Source organism: Idiotropiscis lumnitzeri, chromosome 9, assembly GCF_059441095.1.
Source record: "Idiotropiscis lumnitzeri isolate Australia: NSW breed Sydney's pygmy pipehorse chromosome 9, RoL_Ilum_1.0, whole genome shotgun sequence".
NCBI classification, from domain to species: Eukaryota; Metazoa; Chordata; class Actinopteri; order Syngnathiformes; family Syngnathidae; genus Idiotropiscis; species Idiotropiscis lumnitzeri.
The window spans coordinates 16,026,236-16,048,990 of record NC_142399.1 but is presented as its reverse complement, the minus strand read 5'-3'; the positions used below and the strand labels follow the sequence as shown (position 1 = coordinate 16,048,990).

Genomic DNA, 22,755 nt, shown 5'->3' with positions numbered 1-22,755 from the left:
CGACATGACAGATGGTTCCAATACTTGGGCCTCCTTCAAATCACAGGAAGTGATAGAAGTAGTTTTAATGAGAGTTTTTTTTTTTTTTGTGTGTATCCAGTCAGGCTTTCCAGGCAGCCAATGAATAATAGACATTGTGGCTCAATACTGTGAATACTCAATCAATGGCTCAGCGAGAAGGCCTTGGCAAACACATATGGCAGATTGGGGGTGGGCAGTGTATTCTGCAGCAGCGGAAAATACTAAGACCTCTCCATCTCGATCACCGGGCTGAAAACGCACACCATTTCTATTGATGCGGCTTACTTTTTGTGGCGTTGATGACAAACAAGCTGTTCGTGCAGTATTGGACATTTTGTTCAAAGAGACTCCTGTGAAGGTGCTCATTTAGCCCAAGATCTTGCATATTAATTAGCCCTTTTAAAGGGGGCTACAATGGAAAAAGAAAATATTGCATTCATTTAACAGTCAGAACAATTCTGGTGTACCATTTGCCCTTCAACTAACTTTTTACTAATTTGTTGTCGTCCACGCACATTTTCCCCCCCATCATAATTCATTTTTGTCTCCACTTTTAGATATTTGATTTATTCCAACAAGCATTTCCTAACTGACAAGCATGCTTTGGGAGTCTTTGAATTGGTCTGGGGCTCTTACGCGTAACAATCTCAAACGCAGCAAGTGTTGATCAATCAAGCACTAATTTGATCTTTTTGCACAAAATTGTGTGATCCTCTCAAACCAGTCTTTTCCTTAGTCATTGAATCAAGTGTGTATGCCCAGGAGCAAATGGAGATTTAAATGGCAGCAAACAAGCACCTCTTCGTTTATGTGCAGTACAGAACCTTGAGCCTTGCTGCAGTTTTTCCGATTAAAACCTCCCTGGACAGTGAGCACGTACAAAAAAAAAAAAAAAAAAACACCGTGATGCCATACGTTGTTAGTGGCTGTGGGGCAGCAGAATATTACTCTGAGAAGCTGTACAGTGACACTCTGATGACACTGGAGTGTGTATGTGGCAGCTCTCTTGGGACTGGAGGCTTTCCCCTTAGCACATATTGGAGGTGAGACCTTGAAGAAAAATTATTACTTTTATGTTTGCTTTATGGCCCATTTTTCACATTAAATGCAGAAAATCTATTCAGAGGTCACAGAAATCCTGCTTCTCTCCATTGGCCAGAACTAATTCCTGCAGCCCTCGGTATCGATAAAGCATTCATGGGAGCAAAGTATGCAGGCTATGTACTGCAGCACTCAAGTCTCTATTTTCTACTAGCCAGTCTATTGGGACTTGTTCCGCTCTTATCTGCTGGGGTATTAGAAATGTCAACTGCACACTTGCATGAACACGTACACACAGACACAAAGGAGAGCAGAGCCTATGTTCCCTTATCTCTGAGTGGCATTGGCAATACAAGTCGCGATAAGAGATAGCATTGGCAGAACAAGCCATAAAATCTAAGCTTTTATGGTGCAGTTATTGTCTTTCTGTTGACAATTATGGTGATTACTCATTTCCCCTTAGCTCCCCCATATCATGCACCTAATAGACTGCATTTTACTAATGGGGAATTAAGTAGCCACGGTGGCAGTGGGGTTTATAAATATGTAAAATATACGTTTAATTATTTCATGGAAATCTGGCAGCTAATCAATAAAGTGAGACGTGACAAACATACGTTTGATCCTGGCCATTGTAAAGCTCTTGGTAAATGATAAGCATGGCCTGTCAGCGCAGCCCAGCCCTAATGAATATTTGGTGCCTGTCATGTTAGGAGACAAATGGATTAATTGTAGCCTGCTAATATAATAGCTTCTTTATGAAGAGCCGCGCGGTGAGGCAGATGAGAGGGAGCAGAGCAGCCGCTTGATTTTAGAACCGTGATGTAAATTGGATATTTACCAAGGTTGGGGGTTAAAAAGTCTACAGAAATCTTCTAAAGGATAGTTGCGTATTCATTTGTTTCCATCCAGTTGTCTTAAGAATGGCCCTTGAAACGAGAAGCAGAGATGTGAATATTTTGATCATAAGAGTGTTGTTGCTGCATAATAGTATTAGAAAACTATGCAATATTGATATTATTGCATTTTTCATGCAACACAATGTTAATTTCTAATTAATTGTAATTTCCCCAGATAATGTCCAACTATTGGTGGCGATGCGCATTTAAGTTTGCATCTAAGGTCATAAAAGCATACAATACACACAGACCTAAATGACTGCACACTTGGATGCTGACAGCCTGACACACACGCGTCGTTCCTACTGATCACTTTTTAACAAACCAGACTTAATCAAGTGTGTTGTTTTAGCCAACCCCAAAAAAATTTGCTGCTGTAGTTCTGATGTGACTTTATCTCATAGAACAAAATATGGGGAAAGATTTGTGTAAAATTTGTCGAGAGGAAAATATTGTGTTGCTATCCATAGATTACGTGAAGTATGTTATAATAATGTTGATTCTTGAAAATCTGTTGGTCGTTCATTATGAAGTGGAAATTAGTTTTTTTCGCTCCTGTAATTATAGACACTCAAAAGTTTATATATATATATATATATATATATATATATATGTATGTATGTATATGTATATATATATATATATATATATATATATATATATATATATATATATATGTATGTATATGTGTATATATATATATATGTATATGTATGTATATGTGTATATATATATATATGTATATATATGTATATGTATATATGTGTGTGTGTGTGTGTGTATATATATATATATATATATATATATATATATGTGTGTATATGTGTATATATATATATATATATATATATATATATATATGTATATATATATATATTTGTATATATATATATATATATATATATAATTTTCAGATAGTATTAATATAGATTCAGATGAATACCATGAATTTGATAGCTGCAGCCCTAATATATATGCATACCGTATTATTAAAAAAATTCACACAGCCTCTTTTTTTTTTTTTTTTTAGTAACTTTTCAAATTAGCAAAATGCACAATGTCTTTTTAATCACATATAGGCCACAGACATGCTGCTCTTCAGTTATTTCACGTTTACACAAACTGCTGCAGGTTGCACTCCGTGCCTTCCTATCTATCAATGTATATGAGATTTACTATTTGTAGAAAGATGAAAGAGAACCCAAAGACAAATGCGCACAGGAGAGGTGGAATTTCTTGGAAGCCAGTAAAAACCGGGACACTGTGACCTTGAATATTGCCTTTGCCCAACGCTATCCCCTCTTGTTCTCTCGCCCCCTCCTCTATCCGTCCCCCTTTTTTCTCTGTCCTCCATCACAGTGAGGAAGTAGGGGAGCGCACAGGAGGTACAGGTCACCAGCCGCTCCCCTCATCAATTAAATGTGCGACAGTGTTTTTTTTCCGATGGCTGAACTTATATGTCAAGGAGATAAGCGGGACCTCATGTTTGTGCTTTTGACAAATCAGCAAATGTTTAATCTCAAGATGTGCCAGCACTCATAAATAATGCAGGCTGGGCCCAGACTGTCTCCCATCCTGTCGGAGAGGCGTTTTCTTCAGGCCTCGGCAAGAAAATACAGCAAGACTAAACCCTTGCCTTGTCTCCTTTATCTGATCGAGTCCTCAAATCTTCACTTCATCACTTAGCATTCGTTTGCCGTTTTCCTCGATAGCTCCTGTCTTGACTTCACTTCCTGTCTGTTCATTTGCTTTCTGGTTTTAGCCATTAACTTCTTGCGACCCCCCCCACTAGTATTTTAATTTCTCCTTTTCTTTAGCGAAAAAGTTACTCACCAGCCTTTTCCTAAGAGAGAGAAAAGAGACTGAGAATTATCCGAGCCCGAGGTTTGTCATCTCAAAGACATAGCGGATTGAGCCTGAGCTTTGCCTTCAGTTGCATTAAATGTAAATAGGGCCAACAGAAAGCAGTGTAGTGGACTGTGAACCGCATCAAATCCCCATCTGTGCGACTCACTTTTTCCTGGGAAAGTTTTCCGATTGTTCACTGAGAAAATTTCGATTTTAAGCCTATTGAAGTAGATCTTTACCCATTCAAAGGTTCCGCCGAATGCGTCCTTTACTTAGCCGAAATTGATGAGTCGCCACAGAAGTGGTACATTTGGTGCACATAGAGCCTGCGCTGTTTACTGTACTCTGGGTATGTTTCCAATTCTACTTCTAATTGAGCAGAACTTCAGTGTAACAAACAATTGTATTATAATGACTTGCAGATTTCCGCATAATTTGCTTCTTGGAAACTGCATACCTAATGAGATCAAATACATTTTGAACAAATTCACTTGTGACTTTTATTGTCCATCTTAAATTATTTGAAAACAAATTGAATTACACCAAGATATGGGTGTTAATTGAGCATTATTCCAGATAATATAATGACGAGCTGCTCTGCTTCATCTTCTCTCTGTTGTTCTTACAGGCGCTGGGGAGTTTTTACTTCATTCATGAGTCTTTGAAACACATCCAGCAGTTCGATTTCAAAGGTGAGCCACATATATACATCACAGCAACAGACTTGAAATGAAATCCACCTACGGTGGCCTCTCATCCCTGCGCTGCATATCACACACAACCATTTGCAGGCTATTCCCGCTTCAATCAAAATCAACGAGCTAAGATTGTCTTTGCGGATAATGTAAAAGGAGCGGTACCGAGTGGTAATGCTTATTAATATTAGGATTTAATTCATAAGATTTCGGGCCTACAGTAATGGTGTTCAGCAAGTTATTGGACAGTTACGGCAGTCTCATCAGCCTGCGGTGTCAGAGGGCCCCAGAGTCCTGCGTCCGCGCTAATTAAAGAAGGGATATAGATGTGGGGGGCCTTGCTTCCCATTAGACCCAAGTCAGCATTAGCACCAGTTACCTCAGTGAAGGACAGGGCGATGGCAGAGGCGGGTTCCTTCAGGAACGAAGACCAAAACTCTGTGCATGCTTTCATACTTCTCTTGATTTATTTACTTGCTTGTTGCTTTTGAACGTTGTAAGTGTTCATCCAAATAATTTTGTATTCTTTACTTCAGTGGTGAGCGGTCAAGGCCTTCTCTGCTGGCCTAACATAATCAAGAAATCATGATCATATTCTTCACATTGATGTTATATTATATCCTAGTATTTAATCTTTAGGTTTGAGTTTTTATCCAATCGGAATTTAGCTAGCTCGTGTTGCCAGGGAGATTTCATAATACCAGTAGAACTAATCTTCCGAAGCCTTCAGATACAATCATGCGGGCGCCTGTGCTGTGTCTCAAGGGGTCTTTTACAGTTGATAGAAAGTTGCGATAGCCAATCTGATCACGAGTTGATGACAGTAAGGACTTCTTGCTGGCCATACATCGAAGGTGGTGAACGCGGCTTGTGATGGGATACTCACTTGTGTGGGGGCAACGCTATGCGGAAGCAACTCACCAGAAAGTTGTCACTGGCGACCGTTTGAAAATCCAAAATATATTCTTGCTTTTTTAAACCACAATGGCTGTTGCGAGGCCATTTTCAAGACGGACCTTTCAAGAGAAGCTAGGTCGTCTAAAACTCAATCAGTACTGTGTAAGTGTGCTTGTATAATATTTGTCCAGCCGTGGTTTCATTAATAATTGTCATATGAGGGGGATTTATTTACGTCGGACTAAGTAGGACTTCACTGAAGGCCGAAGTGGTTAATGCACGACCTACCACTGCTTTGCTTAAATACAAACTTCACAAATGTCTCCACGATAGTATTAGTAAAAGTTTTTTTTTTTCATCCTTATGGATATGATGCATTTAAATAATTTTAATGATGGGACTACTACGGAGCAAGCAGCACCACTAACAATGGGACCACTAGCAAAGCAAGCAGCACATCTGACTCTCGAACCTACGTAATATATCTTCTCCGATCTTAATCTGCCATTTTTCCAGACAGAATTCAGCCCACATTGATAAACATATTCACACAAAGAACCTGACTTGGTTTTGAATAATTTTTTTCTGAATTAAAATGCATTGTATCAATACAAGGGTGCTTGAGAAGAACCTAGGTTGTATATAGCAGCAGACTTTGTATTATACTGGACTGAACTGGCCTTGCGACTGTTCAAGTTATGCCAGTGTTCTACTTCTAGGCCAGCAGATGGTGCAGTTGTCTGTCCAAGATGGTTGCTCATAGTGCGCTCTAATTTATTTGAAAGAATATTAATCACTCATTGGTGTGTTTTAAAAATGAACCTGTACTTGTTTTCTTCCATGTCCTCAATCAGCAAAGAAATATAGGAAGGTGGTTGGGAAGGAAACTTGCTCTGAGACCTTAGAAAGCACACCCGCGCTGGAAAAGGAGAAGTTTCCACAGGACTACTTTCCTGAGGTGAGTTCTGGGTTCAGAATGATGTGTCAACTGTTTGTTTCAGGACATTAATTTTTTTCCTGGTGAAAGCAATAAAAAATATATTTTCACTGTGAAACAACAACAACAAAAAAATATTTATAGTGGTTTGTAGTCTCCAAGTTCAAACTGCGACACAAAAAACGCTGGTTGTGTTCTGAGGACCAGTTCTATGCTTACTCTGATGTGTTCCGTTCTCCTATATGCAACTATGCGGCGTCATAGGCAAGCTGAGCATTGAGCAGAGCTGTGCTAATGTAGTCGTGAAGAGCACGACCGCCCGCGTGTCATCCCTGCACTCCCCACTCATCTGTCAACCATGCTCCAACGGCCGCCTCTGCACATATATGCAAAACAGATGGAATCAGCCCTCTCCGCACTCGTCCCCCTATTTCCATGTCTTTCACAAACCTATCCAAGTTCTGCAGACCAACAGGAATCCCCAGAATTGCAGTGCCGCAACCCACCTATACCAATCTGGATATGATCAAAAACTAATTGCCAAGATGAATGCGCAAATCCATTTAAAACGATTATGTCAAAGCATTATTCTGTCTTTAGCAGGACAAGCATCAAAACACAATGGCACAGTCCGTCTTGAGCGGGAGAAACAGAGTGATGTCGACAGAACTGAGAGGGAGAAGGGGTGGTGGCTAAGAAAAGTTTTTCCCGGTGATTTATGCTCCTTTGCTGACTGGGATATGAATCTGGGATGATGCTCCGGAGAGCGGCACTCCAGATAATGTTAGCCCATTTAAAAAGAGCAGATTTGTGTAGTCTATCAGGGTCGCTGAGTATTTTTTTTCCCCCCTGTCTCCCTCCTCCTCCGGCCCTCCATAGTGAGAAATTGGTTGTTATCATAGATCACAGATACTGCTCAAACCTCTTATGAAAGATGAATTAATTTCACTAATGCTTTAATGCAAAGCTCTCATGAGGGAGGCAGACTGGTGATAACCCCTGCCTCGTCCCTGCTTCCTCCACATGTGATTTATGCCCTCTTTTAGTAGATGAAACTGCCTACATTTGCCATCCATCTGAGGCTTTGAGGAATCCTATTACATGGGGATCTTGGACGGAACAGCGTGCCACACACGGTCCCAAACCAGTTGTTTGAGTCTCAGCTTGTTCACGTCACACAGCCTCAGCCTTATCATGAGATTGGCCTGACAGATTTGGAAAGAGGCATTTTCCAGAAAGACCAAGAGGGCGCCCACCGTAATTTTGTTAACATGCTCGTAACTGATGTTCACTTTGAATGAAATAATTTATTTGGTTAGATTGGATATTTTATAATTTATAAACTAGTTTTTATTTGTCGGAAGAACTCCGCTGTACGAGGTTATTGAGTGGACAGATGAGTTGGCTGGTGGAAGACAGATGTTTTTTTTCTCTGCATCTGTCTTACATTTTATAGGTCCCCATCAATAAAGTGTCATTGGGCTGGATGTTGATGACATCACCCTGAGGTATTCAGTGTGTGTCTGTGTGGTACATATGGAAAAAATCAATTCCATAAAGCTGGTCAACTTCTGAACTGAAGAATGCCCAAATTCCTAGTTGGGACCAATGTTATCATAATTAACAAAAACAAAATTACGATATTTAAATACATTTTTGCTAATTACCGTACTATAAGCCGCTACTGTTTTCCTAGATTCTGAACCATGCGGCTAATACAAGGGACCGGCTATTCTGTGGATTTTTCTTTCACCGGTGGGGGCGCTCTGTAGTTAAGAAAATACGCTAAATAAATCTTGATTTTTTTTTTTTTTTTTTCTCTCTCTCGGGTCTGTTCTGTTTTATTTAGCAAAGTTGTTGCCGTGTTAAAAGGCACTGTTTTAAAAATCTAAATCAGTTTAAGTCCCTTTATGTGCATCCACAGTACAAAAATGTTCGGTGCAAGCAGTAAACAACATTTTTTTTCAACATAGAAAAATGCGGCTTATATTCTAGTGCGGCTTCTGTATCTTTTTTTGTTTGTTTGTTGTTGTTTTTTTTGTTTGTTTTTTTCAAAAAGAGTTGCTGTGGCTTATGTACAGGTGCGCCTTATAGTCTGGGTTAAAAATGAAAATGCTGTTAAAACACAAACCCTAACTGAAACTACAACTTCCGTTCTAAAACTAACTGAAACCAACTATAATTATAGCAAAGATGTCCTTTGATTTTATCATTGTCCGTTAATAAACATAAGATTTCTGTATTCATTTTAAACATATTTATTTATGGATTGCTGTACGTTGGCTATACAGAAGAAGGAAGGTCAGTCATTTGAGAAATGTAGTTTACTTTATTACACAAGATTTTTCTTACCTTTTTTTTAATTTTCATATATTAAAACACACACACACACAATTAAAACCAGTAACAACTATACAAAAAAAAGAAGCATTTTCAAAGAATATAACTAAGAAACCTGCTCTAAAAACTAATAATAATAAACTAACTGAATTATAAAAAAAGGAAAGTTCAGAACAAAATAAAGACTAACTATATTGAAAAATCCCAATCAGTTGAAATCGTGCTTGGACATTGAGTAAAATGTAAATAAAAACAATACACTGATTTCTAAATCCTAAAATATTTAGTGTTGAAACTGATGAATGTTATTGACCCCCCCCCCCCTCTCTTTCTTTCTCTGTATCTCTCAAACATTATCTAATTTTGAATTTGATGCTGGGCGGCACGGTGGCCGACTAGTCAGCACGACAGTGCAGCTGTCATGGGATCACTTCCGGCTCCGGCTTTCTTGTGTGGAGTTTGCATGTTCTCCCTGTGCCTGTGTGGGTTGGCAACCAGTTCAGGGTGTCCCCCGCCTACTGCCCGAAGATAGCTGGGATAGGCTCCAGCACCCCCCGCGACCCTTGTGAGGACAAGCGGTACAGATAATGGATGGATGCAATTTGATGCCTGCAACACATTACCAAAAACGTCAGGACAGGAACATGGTCTCCCTTTTTGAATGGGTGGTCTGGGGGCCTCTGCACAGATATCCCAGGTTACGTCTGTCATTTATTGTGCATGTGAGATTGTGTCAATTCACTTGATTATGTGTGCATGGATGTAGTCACTGTGTTTTGTCCATCCGTCCATGAGCGATACCGAGATTATCATGTTCAAAGCCCCAGATAGCTCTCATCAGACTTCTGGTAAAACGCAGAAACGACTGTGGTCTGGTCACTATTCGATCACAAGTTCATATGATGACGGACAACCATTCATAGCATCAAGTTCAAACTTTCACTGACTGTGAACTTAACCCATGCTGCCTGTATCAAAGTGAGACGAGCGTACCCCTACACCCTCAGTGACCACCGCAATTTGAGGTGAATGTTCTGTGAAACAGCATGGCCAAAATCATAACTGAGTTTTCTTCTGTCTGCTTTTAATTGTAATTTAATAAGTCGATAAATGAATTACATTTGCAATTCATACTCATGACCATTTATTATTATTTGCTGGTGTGTAATGTGAGATTAATTAACATATTCATTAAAAAGGAAGTTTGCAAATAGCTTTTGAAAGGTTGCCATAATGGTTTGGTGTCTTGTGGTCTAACTTTGTTCTGACAATATTTTCACCCCCCGCTGAGCATTAATCTATTTTTGCCGTTGCTGCAGTAATACATGCCTCCTCAAACCATTGCATCATACGGATTTGTCATTGCCCAAGATAAATAAAGTATACGACCAAAGCCTTAATGTGCCCTTGCTATTGATCGTTTTACACAGGAGCAGAAAAAAAAGAAAAGGGAGAAAATAGCAGAGAGGCAGTAGATCAACTCCCATAAGAGTTTGTATTTGTTGTTCACGCCATAAGCATGTCCATAAAAGCATTGGATTGATTCCACACATCCTCCCAGTCCCCTCTATAATATACTCTGACACAGGGACGATTTCTCTAAAGTTAACTTTGTCCACTGTGGTTCTCTGCTAATATTGATGAATGAAGAGTTACGAACACTTAAAGCCATGTCTGATTACATTTTGTTGACCAGTGTTTTTTTTTGTTTTTTTTGCACTATCGTGGGAACGTTCACAGCATTGCATTAAGACTCAAAGTATTGCAGGAAGGTTGACTGTTTGTGCGTTGTATTTGACAGTATCAGTTCATATCTTGCATTCAGAAATGAGATACTTCCTACTTACAATGATTCTTCTGTGTCCAATAATTGAAATCAAATCAGAAACACAAGAACACATTTGGCATGACATCTTGTCTGATCTGAGGTCGGAGACGAGGAGGGTGGCCCGACCGCAGCCACCGCATGCCAGTAAGCGAGCTGCTGCAATTGGAGCTAACCGTCAGCCAGGGTCATGGGTCTCTCGCTTGTGGTATTTCGGTAACAAAGATGATGTGACTTTGGGCCAGAAGATTATTGCTTGTAGCCACATGCAAATATTGGTTTTGCTAAGCAGCAAGTTTAGTGCCGTTTTTAATATGTCAGTTTCTACATCCTGGTCAAGCTTCCTTCATCAGACAGTCTTTTGATAATGATCAGCATTTTTTAAAGAAATTAGTCAATTCAAAGACTGCTTAGGTTGCTGGCAGTGCTAGCCGGTGTGTTCTTTTTCCATTACATTGGTGGTTAATTGAATCTTTAGAGTCATGTGACAGTTTGTTACAAAATGAGATGAGTGAGGCACCTCTGCAAGACGGCTTCATGATACTTCTTACATCCCTTTTAAATGTTAAGCTAGGACTAAATGTTAATAAAGCGTTTATGGCCTGTGTTTGGAGCTGGAACTGCTAAATTCAATTAGAATTCTGATTTAAGGCAGCAGGTAATAGTCCACTTTGGAGGTTCCACTGTAGTTATTGTGTATTCTTGGCTACTCGCCATTCTTATTGTGCAAGAAAAAACTCATGTTTTTTTTTTCTCTCTAACATAAATGCACATGTTCCTCACCACATCCTTAGGAAATCCTTGACTGACTTGTTGGGTGATGAAATAAAGATAAGCGTTCCCATCTAGTGGGTGCTCTAATCAGTCAGTATTTGGGTCAGGTGTATTACTTATTACTGCTTAATATAATCGGCTGACAAATAAAATCAAACAATCAAACGGGATATAAAATGTGAAAATATATTTGGAGAAATTATAATTTGCATAATGCATATGCAATGCAGCCTGTTTGTGTCATTTTTAGGTGGCAAATTTGGGTAGATCAGATCATGATTTTCTGCAAATATACCACTCCAGTAAAACCCAAGAAACTATTTCTTTTTTTTTTTTTCTTTTCTCATTCAGATTTTTTTCTTGTGTGTGTATGGATGTGTGCATATGTTGCAGTCAGCTTGTATATGTATTGCTTGACACCCGTGGATGTGACCCGCCGTGTAGCCACCGTTCATCACTGTCATGGGCAGAGACGCCATCACTGACCTGTGGTGGGTCAGCCAATGTCACCTCGAGCCTTGCGACCTTTTACCATTGCCCTTTGACTCTCACCCTCATCCCCGCCCAGTGACTCTTCACTGCCACTAAATCTGATTTATGATATGATTACATGTCACTTATCCTTTTAAACCAAATATGTCTCCTGTTTTGAAGAAGTGACACGATATTGTCAACATGAATCTTTTGGTACGGTGCATTTGTGTGTGTGGAGTTCAGATGAGGCTTGACATTATCTGTGTCATCATCTCTGTTTCAATGTCAGCAACCAAATGACGATGTCATCGTGTCAAGCGACGTAGAGCGACACGTTACTTCCTCTGACTTTGATTGATTTCATTTAGATAATGATATTAACTGAATTTCTGCTAAAACAGAGATTGGCTGTATTGTTTAGAAAAATAATAGAATGCGAGTGTGGGTGTCGCTGTATGTGAGTTGTCGCGCGTGTGTATGTGTGTTTCGGTGTTTATAAGCAAGCGATGAAGCAGAGGGCCGATCAGTCATACGTAGAGCAAATGGGGCAATCTGGGGCCAGGTGTCAGGGAAGTGATTGATTTTAATGTTGTGATTGCAGTTAATGGCTCTTTAAATTAAATCGAGATTAAACGTCTCTGGCTGCAGTCAGTGCTTGTATGGGCGCTGAGCACGACCACCCCCAGCGTCACTTTTCATCTTGTCCCTCGTCATCTTAGCCACTCACTTTCTTTCCTCAACTTTACCTGAAAAGCTCGCAGAAGAAAGCATGAATAGAGCAGTCAATTTAGGTGAAAATGGATAGAATATTGGTGTTTAAAATCAATTGTTTTTTGTTCGTTTTAATATATGTATGTTGTATTTAATCAGTTGTTATGATATTCTCCCAAATGTATCATTTTTTCAAGTGCAAGGTCAGTCATTTGCATGCATCCAATTGCATTTGCTGCTTTTAACGTCACAATATTTGGACGGCAACTCATAATTGGGTCCATACATCCTCTTAAGGCAGTATGGATTAATTCAAATATGCTAATGTAATTCAATTTGATACAGTTAATCTTGTTCTAATGCAGATTGAAGGATGTGAGGCGCAATCAAATACCTCTTAGCCCTTTAATGTGAAGCTGGGGCTTTTTTTTGTTTGTTTTTTAAATGAAATTAGTCAATTTGTAATTATGTGACCTGGCCCATAATTAGTTTATTCATCACTACAATTAACTCCCCATTAGGAGTATCAGAGAGACTTGCACAGTAAACGAGAGGCTGCGGAAAAGAGACTTATTTATCCATTTAAGAACTAGAACACTCACAGCATCAATTTGTCCCTCATTTAATAACCAGCTTCATGGTGAATCATGTGGTGTTTGGAGAAAGATCTTTAGACTTGTGATTGGATAATTAACTCAAGACGGGTGGGACCTGATCAAACAGCTGTTGTATCCCAGATGTCCACACGCTGCATGTAACTTTTTTTTGCCCATTATTGATAAATGTGCTTATTGTTTCCTAAAAACATTTATGAGTACACTGCTTTTTGTCAGTGAACTCAAAATATGCATTCCTCTAAAAGAACATCATATTATCACCAACATCCGAGTTGAAGATTTGTTGCGTTTACAATGTAGATGAAAGAGAAAGAAAGAAAAGAAAAATCATAAATTACTGCCGGAAATCAAGGTGAAGTATATTTCGGGAGGTCCTTTTGTCTTTAGTTTTTGGATATAACGTGAAATACATGTGTTGTATTGACATGACCCTCATTTTAATGTAATATCGCATGTAATATCCAATGTGTAATAAGAACATTTGTCAAGCAACATTTTTCACAACTATTATTTGAAGATTTGGTAATTTAAATATTGCAGTTATGAATGAGTATATTTGTCTTTATAGCGATATGTTGTTTGGATGGCCGAGTGGTCTAAAGCGCCGCGTTCAGGACCCAGTCTCCCCAGGAGGCCTGGGTTCGAATCTCGAATTTCCCCATTGTGGGACTAATAAAGGGAATATTATTATTATTATTATTATTTATTTGCAATTTATATAGTCTGATCTAGAAACTCTTTCCAGAGCATCATCAGAATTCATATATCTTCTCTAAAATCCTTGTGTAATCATTTCTATGTAGACAACATTGTATTGTTAAAGACTTAATGATAGCTTTGATAAACATGTTTATATAAAACGTACCACATGAGCATTTTACCACGTCAATGATTCTGAAGTGTGCTACATGGGCTCCCTGTAGTGGCACGTTAAAGAATCTCTGCTTTTTTACAGTTCAGTTGTATTTAACTTTTCCATTTAAATCTGTGCAATGCATTTTAACATATACTTGACTTTTATTTAACAGCATTGATACTATTTAAACTGTGCATATTTACAAAGAAGTTGTGAACAACCCAGGCGGAGATATGTTCAGATTGTAATTAGAACTTGGAGGGACATGTGGTGGTGGACTTTGCCAAAAGGATGGAAATGGCTATAGCAAACACTTTCATTCGAAGATACTGGATCCTAGGGTGACCCAAACAAGCGGATGTGTCATCTTGCGCAGACAATGTCATATGAAGGAGGTTACTGACGATAAGGTAGGGGTGTGGGAACATTTGTTAGTCAGCATAGGATGGTGGTGTATTAGATAACTCCTGTTGGGGGGTGAGGACTGGAGAAGAAGAAGACAAAGACAGAGCAACTAACTATGGTGGAAGCTGACATAGGATTTAATACCCCGGAAGAGTGCAACAGATGTATTATTGCCTTGAGGATGTTGATGGAAAAGTACAGAGAACATCAGAAGTTGCTACATTGTGTCTTGGCTGCCAGGATGGCCGAGTGGTCTGAGGCGCCGCGTTCAGGACCCAGTCTCCCCAGGAGGCCTGGGTTCGAATCTCGAATTTCCCCATTGTGGGACTAATAAAGGGAATATTATTATTATTAGATACAGAGAAAACCTGTGACAGGGTGGAGAGAGTAACTGTGGTAATGCATGTCTGCTTAAGTCTGTAGTACCATATAAGTACATTAGAATAGTACACAAGATGTATGAGAGTAGCAGAACAGTGATGAAGTTTTTGTACATGTGACAGAGAAGTTTATGTGGAGATGGGACTGCATCAGTGATCAGCTCTATGTCCCTTGCTCTTTGCAATATTGCTAGATAGGGTGAAGATGAGGTTGGACTGGAATCCCTATAGACCATGATGTTCGCAGCTGATATTGTGGCTTGCAGTGAAACCAGATAGTAGGTGGGAGAACATTTAAAAAGCTGGACGTTGAAGAGAGAGGAATGAAGATTAGCAGAAGTAAGACAGAAGTTACAGTCAAGCCTTAATTTTGTGCTTGGCTGAAGGTGAAGGTGGCAGTAAGACAATTCAGTGGCACTGAACACAAAAGGAAGTAGAGTTGCAGGTAGCAGAAATTAATTCATATTATTTTATTAGAAATGAGCTCATCAGAGGGACAGCCAACTTTAGATGTTTTGAGGACAAATTTAGAAAGAGCAGACTTCAATAGTTTGAACACATCTAGAGTAGAGATAGAATGTGTAAATGGCGATAGGGATGGAGCAATCAGGCATGAGAGTTATAGGAAGACTTGAGAGCAGTTTGTCTAAGCAGTAAAGGATTCCAAGCTGTTGTGAAGCCGAAAGAAGAAGAAGAAGAAAGCATTCAACCTCCATCTCATTTATGACACTTTGGCCTACGATGCAGCAGTATTTTAATGTTAGTCAGGATAGTGGTACTTGGTGGGCTAATTGACACTTTTTTTAGGTGCTACTAGGTGCCAAAATGTGAGTACCGCTGCATTGCATAATTTCAAGTGTTTTGTGCTTTACAGTGCAAGTGGTCCAGAAAGGGATTCATCAGAACGCGATGGGCCCTACCTGACTGGTGAGTCTTTTTTTTTTCGTTTTGGTTTTATTTATTTCTTTTGTTTTTCATAGATCTCAACTCAACTCAACTGTATTAATAAAGCACTGTAAGACAACCACTGGTGTATACAATATGCTGTACATGGAGCAAAATTAAGTCATACAACAACAAACAATAATGAAAATTAATAATGAAAACAGTAAAAGCACAAATGGGTTTTAAGAGGTATTTTAAAGATGGGAAGCTTGGGACCTTGCCTAACGTTTAGTGGGAGGTCGTTCCATAGTCAGGGAGCGGCAACGGAAAAGGCTCGATCCCCTCTGAGCCTTCGCTTGGTCCTTGGTACCTCTAATAGCTACCGGGCAGGTGCGTAAGGGTGGAGGAGTCAGTAAGGTAAGGTAGAGCAGGACCATTTAAAGATTTGAAAACAAATAATATAATCTTAAAAAGAACTCTAAAATGTACAGTGAGCCTGTGAAGGGATGCCAGAGTAGGGCTGGGCGATATGACCTCAAATCCATATCGCGAGAAATTGAGCAATTTTACCTCGATAACGATAAATGCACTATAAATTCCCCCCGTGGACTAAAATCTAAATAAATGCAGGAAATGCATGTTGACCAACTGGTACACATTACTTTCAATGAAAAATAAAAGTACAAAAATTATTTGTATAAACATTCCAAATAGCTTGCTTTGCATGACTTCAACAATGTCACAAAGAAAAGGGGTACCTCTTGCAAAATCTTTTTCTGCAAATAGATTGCGCCAAGATGCTGTCATGATGTAAATAATGCCAAACAAAAAAAAATGCTAAATAAAATGAAAGAAAATGTCAATGCAAGACAAATAAACAAGTGTGCATCATCGGGGAAAATGTACCGTCTCGAGTACTCTGGTGCGCAGTCGCCACTTGTCGTCTATGTAATGCACAGTCAGGCTCAATCAGGGATCCATGTTGCGACCCGACCACAAGTCGGATGTAGATGCAAAATGCTTGACATGTCTAAGCTCCCGGCCCGATGTTGTCCATATCGGGAAATACGGCTTTCATGAAGCATTTAAATCCTGTGAGCGCCACTGTAACTAGAGGAGCTATATCTGTGCTAGGCTATCGCGTCCATCTCTGAGACGTTCTCTCGTATGGTGTCGCCTCCGTTAATGGGCTGTTGTCACTTGTCGAACCTTGCTTCTCACTTTGAACTTTCAGCAAAGCATAGTTGTGTTGTGGGTGATGAAAAAGCTTCTGGATTTGAATCGCCAGCTACGACAGCGACGTCTGTTTTCTTTCTCGATCAGGCGGGTGGAGTCACGTGACTAGAAGCGCTGTAGCGGTCTTAAAGGGGCGCGAACATTGCCGCAGACAGAAAAGGCTTTTCTTTTTTTTTTTTTTAAACATGGAATTTACCGACATGGGCAAAATGATTTCGGTCATCGTAATAAATTTCGGTAACGGTAAATTTTCGGTTTATCGCCCAGCCCTATGCCAGAGTAGGACTTATGTGCTCCCTCTTATGAGTACCGGTCATGAGGCAAGCAGCAGGTTTTTTGATCAACTGGAGACGCTTGATGGAGGATTGACTGACTGAAAATTTGACATCACATTTTGACCAAGGCCAGGTTTTTGAACAAGGGTTGTTGACACCAAAAGACTGCCCGCTGTTGATAATGACCAAGACCGATTTACCAATACTTGCAAGAACCACCTTCAAGAAATGTGGAGGAGCAGAGTCACAAGGGGAGCCAAATGGCTTCAGTCTGGCAAACCAAATCCTCTAAAATGTCAAAGTAACCATTTCCAAATAATTTAACACTGCTGAACACGGAACATGCACAGAGACGTCAACTGTGGTGTTTGAAACAAGATTACTAGCTGTAGAAATAGTTATCAATGAAAAACTGCAGCAGTCTCTTGCGCATTTCAGGAGAAGACTCTGAGCATATAAACATTTTGGGGGCACGGCTGCTAAGTCAGCATCTGTTAAGAATCCGGTGAGGTAGGTGTTACAAACACATACTCATGCACTGTTGGCGTGTGTCCTTTATATTAGTTAGGTTTAGGCTAGGTTACAATGGTAACATCCGAGCACTCACCATTTAGGCATGACAAAGCGATTTCCATTCAGTGCAATTGTTACACGAACGTAAAAGTTTGGGTATTCTTGGCTTAAGTGGTTATGTCTCGCAACTGGGGAAGGATGAGGGATGAAGTGCAACGTCGTTGCACAATGCACGTCGTCACACGTGCGAGCTTGGCAAAAATAGAATACAGTACCGCGCATCTCATGTCACCAAAGTTTTGTTGCCCAAGGGCATGTTCCAGCCTTGTTGCTTTCCGGAAGTTTTCTTTTAATCAAAGTAATTGGTCATTTAGTGCTTAATACTGATTTGTTCAAATTATTTATTTAATTTTTTTAATTCTTGTTCTTTAATGTATTTATTTTACATTAATTTTATTGTCGTTGCAAGACAAGTACATTTATTAATAAAAACATGCAGTAACATGCAGAAGACTCGTAAGGTACCGGATCAATAAGCAGTACCCGTCAGATTAGTACTATCGTTAAAATTGTATTAGTAATCATCCCGAGATGTCTTCCACTTCACAAAGAAAAGCTGCGTTTGACTGTGCAGGCAAGAGAGTTAGTTGCATAGCTGCATCCTCTCCGGGGAAGCAGGTGGGGATTTGATTAGACATAATCATGTTAGTCAAGGAGTTGTATATGACAGATGACACAAAACATTACATGCAATTGAACCTGTGTGGGAGGAATGCAAATGCCAGCTTCAAGTTTGCAAGAGCAGAATATGTGGGTGGAAGGGCGGGTCGGGGTGAGTGGTAATCTAATAAAGGTATGACATGAGAACTAAAGAGTTGAAACGGTATGCATTTAATAGGGGCATGATGTTTGACAAGCGCTGCCGGCAGAACGAGAGAGTGACTGGTGAAGTGATTGCGATAAAGCAGGACATGCATGCATCATTTTGTTTCACAGGAAAGCCCATGAGATAAGAGCAACTCTAACACAAACAAACACAGCAGATTGATACGATCAGCGGGGATATATTCATCACGATGCATTGAGCTATCGCCTCCATCCTGACATGACAAACTGAGTGAAAGCAGATTAGCCACTTATTTGTGCCTCCACTGCTGAGGATTCTTACGATACAAGAGGGTGTTAAAATAGTCCAGTGCAACATTTAAGGTTGATCACAATAAAGTCCACGGCATTGATCGGACAACTTTGGATTTAAAAAAAAATTCTTACAGAAAGTATTAACTGGAATGATTCAAATAACACCAGTGTAACTGTTTACCATTCACCTCCAGCCCAGGTAAAATAAACATAATTTTTGGCGTCTATATCCGTCAATGGGACTGAATGAGTTAATTAATGATTGTGACGTTTAAACATTATGAAGTAACACAAGTGTAAAGAGAAGTTTGGCAAAAATACTGGGACGCTACTGACGTCATACTGCTTTGATTGAGTCACATATTTCTTCTCTTGAGTAGGTCAGAACCCCTTGTGAGGCTATTCCCTTCTTAAGGCTAAGTCGGGTCATGTTTGATTGAATTCTTTAATTTGAACATGTGAGAATGACATAACATGCAAAAGAACAACAAAGCAGACAGGATTCAAGTGGAATAATGAAGGTAACTTGTACATATTCGAAAAGTAGTAAAAAGCGGTCAGACTCATTTACATCTATCTCTAAGTCCTTATAATCCTCTAATGTTACTTCACCAATATAGTCCTGAAGTAATATAATAAAAATAAATATCAAAAAAATATTACTCTATACACATCCTTATTCCTGTATACAGTCAAGCCCGGGCTTAAATATTTGTTAAAACAATTACACACAATCAGTAACTACCGCAAACAAAACTAAAACAACCAGAAAAATCAAACACTTGTTATATAATTAGTGCTGTCTAGTGAATACAATTTTTAACGAATCAATCACAAAAAATATTCATGATGAATTGAAATCAATCACATTTTTCAACGACTATTTTTTTGTGACGCTTGTAACGGATATTTACTTGAATCATATCTTGGAATTAATGCCAAATAACTAAATGTGAAGTATATATAATTCAAAGTCTGTTCTAATAGCTGTATTTGACTCTTGAATATCTTCTAAATGGAGTCATGTTTACAGGTATTTTTCGGCAGTGTTGTTAATTTGAGAAGGGTGTTTTGTTCAGAGATGTACTAGAGATGTACACCTAATATGGTACAATATTTGCAAAGTAAAGTATGCAAATTATTTTTGAAGTTAACCAAACTGTGTTAATTCAGTTAAAATTTTAAACTGCGTTAAAAAAATGAATTAATCTCCGGAGCTTTAATTTTGACAGCCCTTTACATTTTAGTGTCCCATATATTAATAATAGAAATAATAATAATAATTCCAAGCCATGATGACATTGTGTGACATTATTTCAAGGTATGTTTTTGTCGGAAGTTTTCTCAAACCATATTTTTGTTTTGTTTTAATTCTCAGTTGTATTGACCTGGTAAACATCCACCTTTTCCACGATGCTTCCAATCTGGTGGCCTGGGAGAAGAGTCCTTCAGTCTACTCTGGAACTCGACAGAAGGCACTGGGCTACGTTTTAGACAGGTACATTTCCATTAATGACCCTGTTTTGTTTTTGCTTGTATATTGAATCCATACGTGTAATCTTGCGACATTCCTAAGCACTCATGATTATGTTCACAGAATTGATACGAGAGTCCTCTACATATAGTAACTGCTGTCCTCTACCTGCTAGGTTATTTCTCATATAAATGGCATCAAAATGCACAACATGTCCTCCTGTCGTATATGGGTGACATAGTTGAATTATGGGACACGTTTTATTTACACCATTCTCTCTTTGATGAAAGAATGGCCCACCTTTTAATGGACAAGGATGTTTTCCTGCATTTTTATTATGCCCTTACTTAACTGGATTTACTGGAATGATGAAGATTCTATTTTGATTGAATCCTCCACTTTTATTATGGTTTTACAGCAGTTTTTTTTCCTCCACTGTCAGCTTGTAAATTGATGTAAATAGTTGAGTGTCAGACTTATAGTCAGGTGGCAGAAGGGTCTGAATGAAAATTCACTTGGCTGAGTGGCGTTTTCCACGCTCCCTGCTTTTAAAATCCTCACGTTTAACCTTGCTGTTACTTCTGGGTCAAATCGTTTAATTTAAAACTTCTTTTTATCTGCTCGGGCATCAGTGGTGTGAAGGAACGATGGGGATGTTTTACATGATCCGGACAGCTTGTTATATAGGCATCCCAGGCTAGGTTGTTGAGGGTACCTCGCCTCAGTCGTTCACTTTAGGGGAACCTGTCGTGCGCAGATCCGGAGCACCCGAGTGAGAAAAAAAGCTGGCAGTGCAGAAGGAAGGGAGGAGGAGCACAAAAAGGGTCCTTGGGCTCTGTAAAGGGCAATAAATAATGGGTCGGTCCTTTCACAGAGGCTGCTAACCTTTTGGCAGCCACCAGCAAACTCCATTATCCTCTGCTGATCTGGGAGGACAATGTGCCCGGGCTGGTCTTTGAATGAAGTCCTACCACCAACAGTGTTCCCATTCAGTGGCTGGTTGGGAACCATCTTTTTGACTATTGTCCTAAATGTGACTCCCTACCCCCAGAAAGCAGAGCAGGAAAAGGGACAGGGGGAATATCCAAAGCCAATCCCCCCTTCCTCTCCTCTTCTCTCCTCTCCTCTCCTCTTCTCTCCTCTCTCTTGCCTCTCTGAGCTAAAATCTCTCAGTGCCGGATAAGTGGAGAAGGAAAAGGGGGCTGCGGAACACACCAGCAGCTGAGCTCCACAAGGAGTCATTACAGGAGTCAAACATAGAGAGGACAGATCTGTGCTACTGGGCATCAAACCTCAGCTAACACTTTATCTGGGGCCCAGGCTGTATAATGCAGCTTACAGCCCATTGAGAACTGATCTGATAAGCCTTTTCCTCAGTGCCTCTTTTAACAGCTAAACGGTGTTTATCTCCAAAGTGCTTCAAGGCCTCAGGGGAACAATGCTGAGAAGGAACCGAGTTTTGCCAGCCAGACCTCAATGTTGCGACGCATTCAAAACACACAGCTCTGTAGCTTGTGCGGTAGAGCAACGCTTCTACAAGCAGGAGAAGCAATATTTATTAACTACTTGTTGCAAGATCTAAACATTTTACACAATAGGTATTAAATATATATTTTGCCGGCATTTTTGTTAAATATAGGACATGTTTCTGCACTTACCTAAATGGTGTTACTAACCCCAAGAGAAATGTACTTTTAGTTTTTTCCACTTTCCCTTGAAGAAAATGTTTATTGTATGTTGGAGTTTGTTTCTTTTTCCACATCTATTCAGAGTGCTCAGGCGTATTCTTCGGAGAACAGTTTTACATTACAACTGTGAAATCCTGCCATAAAAGCTCCTTTCGTGGCACGCCATTATTTTCACACAAATATAGTCCATTGTCACAATGCTGAAGTTAATTTGATCAACATTGAGGACATTTACCGTTTTTGTTCGCTGAAAAGGCTTGTTTCATGCTCATTTTCAGACCATTGAAAGGCAGTGATTGGCAGAAAAATAATGTTGCCTTTAACAATTCAAAGCAATTAGTTTCCCATGGGGAGGCAGTGGGCCACACTGGCTACCACACAGCGATGCTTTGTCATTTTATGGACGGTCATCAGTCAACTGTCAACCGGTCTCAAAGAGCCCTACAACCTAAATGTTTCCCTTTCGGCTTTTCCCAGAACAACAGGCTGAAAGAGCACAGAGAGGCCGGCTAGTCTTCAGCCAATAGACATTTGGAGCAGCAAGAGGGTGGACTGGATAATCACAGGGGGGATCCTCTATAAAGCCAGGGCACATTTATTAAAATGACTAGTGGGTGGGTGTGTTCATGTATGTATTATACAAAATGTTTTGACAATACTACAATGTATACGTATTTATGTATGATATTTACACATCGATTCTATTTCCCAAAAGCTGTAATTGACAAATAATTCTCTCCTGTATCAAAAGCAGAGCCAATTTATTTTATTGTACTATAATTAGATATATAGTATAATTTTGTTTATGAGGTTCTATGACTGTG

At 39.5% G+C, this 22,755-nt stretch overlaps 1 protein-coding gene across 2 annotated transcripts in view; it reads left to right on the top strand.

Moving 5' to 3' along the window:
* Positions 1 to 22,755, top strand: part of inpp5a (inositol polyphosphate-5-phosphatase A) — a 146,361-nt gene that overhangs the window by 64,425 nt on the left and 59,181 nt on the right. For both annotated transcript variants that reach the window (XM_088305189.1, XM_088305190.1), the window contains exons 5-8: positions 4,438 to 4,501; positions 6,256 to 6,359; positions 15,595 to 15,647; positions 20,148 to 20,267. In XM_088305189.1, coding sequence (XP_088161315.1) covers positions 4,438 to 4,501; positions 6,256 to 6,359; positions 15,595 to 15,647; positions 20,148 to 20,267 — 341 coding nt within the window. The remainder of the gene's footprint in view (positions 1 to 4,437; positions 4,502 to 6,255; positions 6,360 to 15,594; positions 15,648 to 20,147; positions 20,268 to 22,755) is intronic.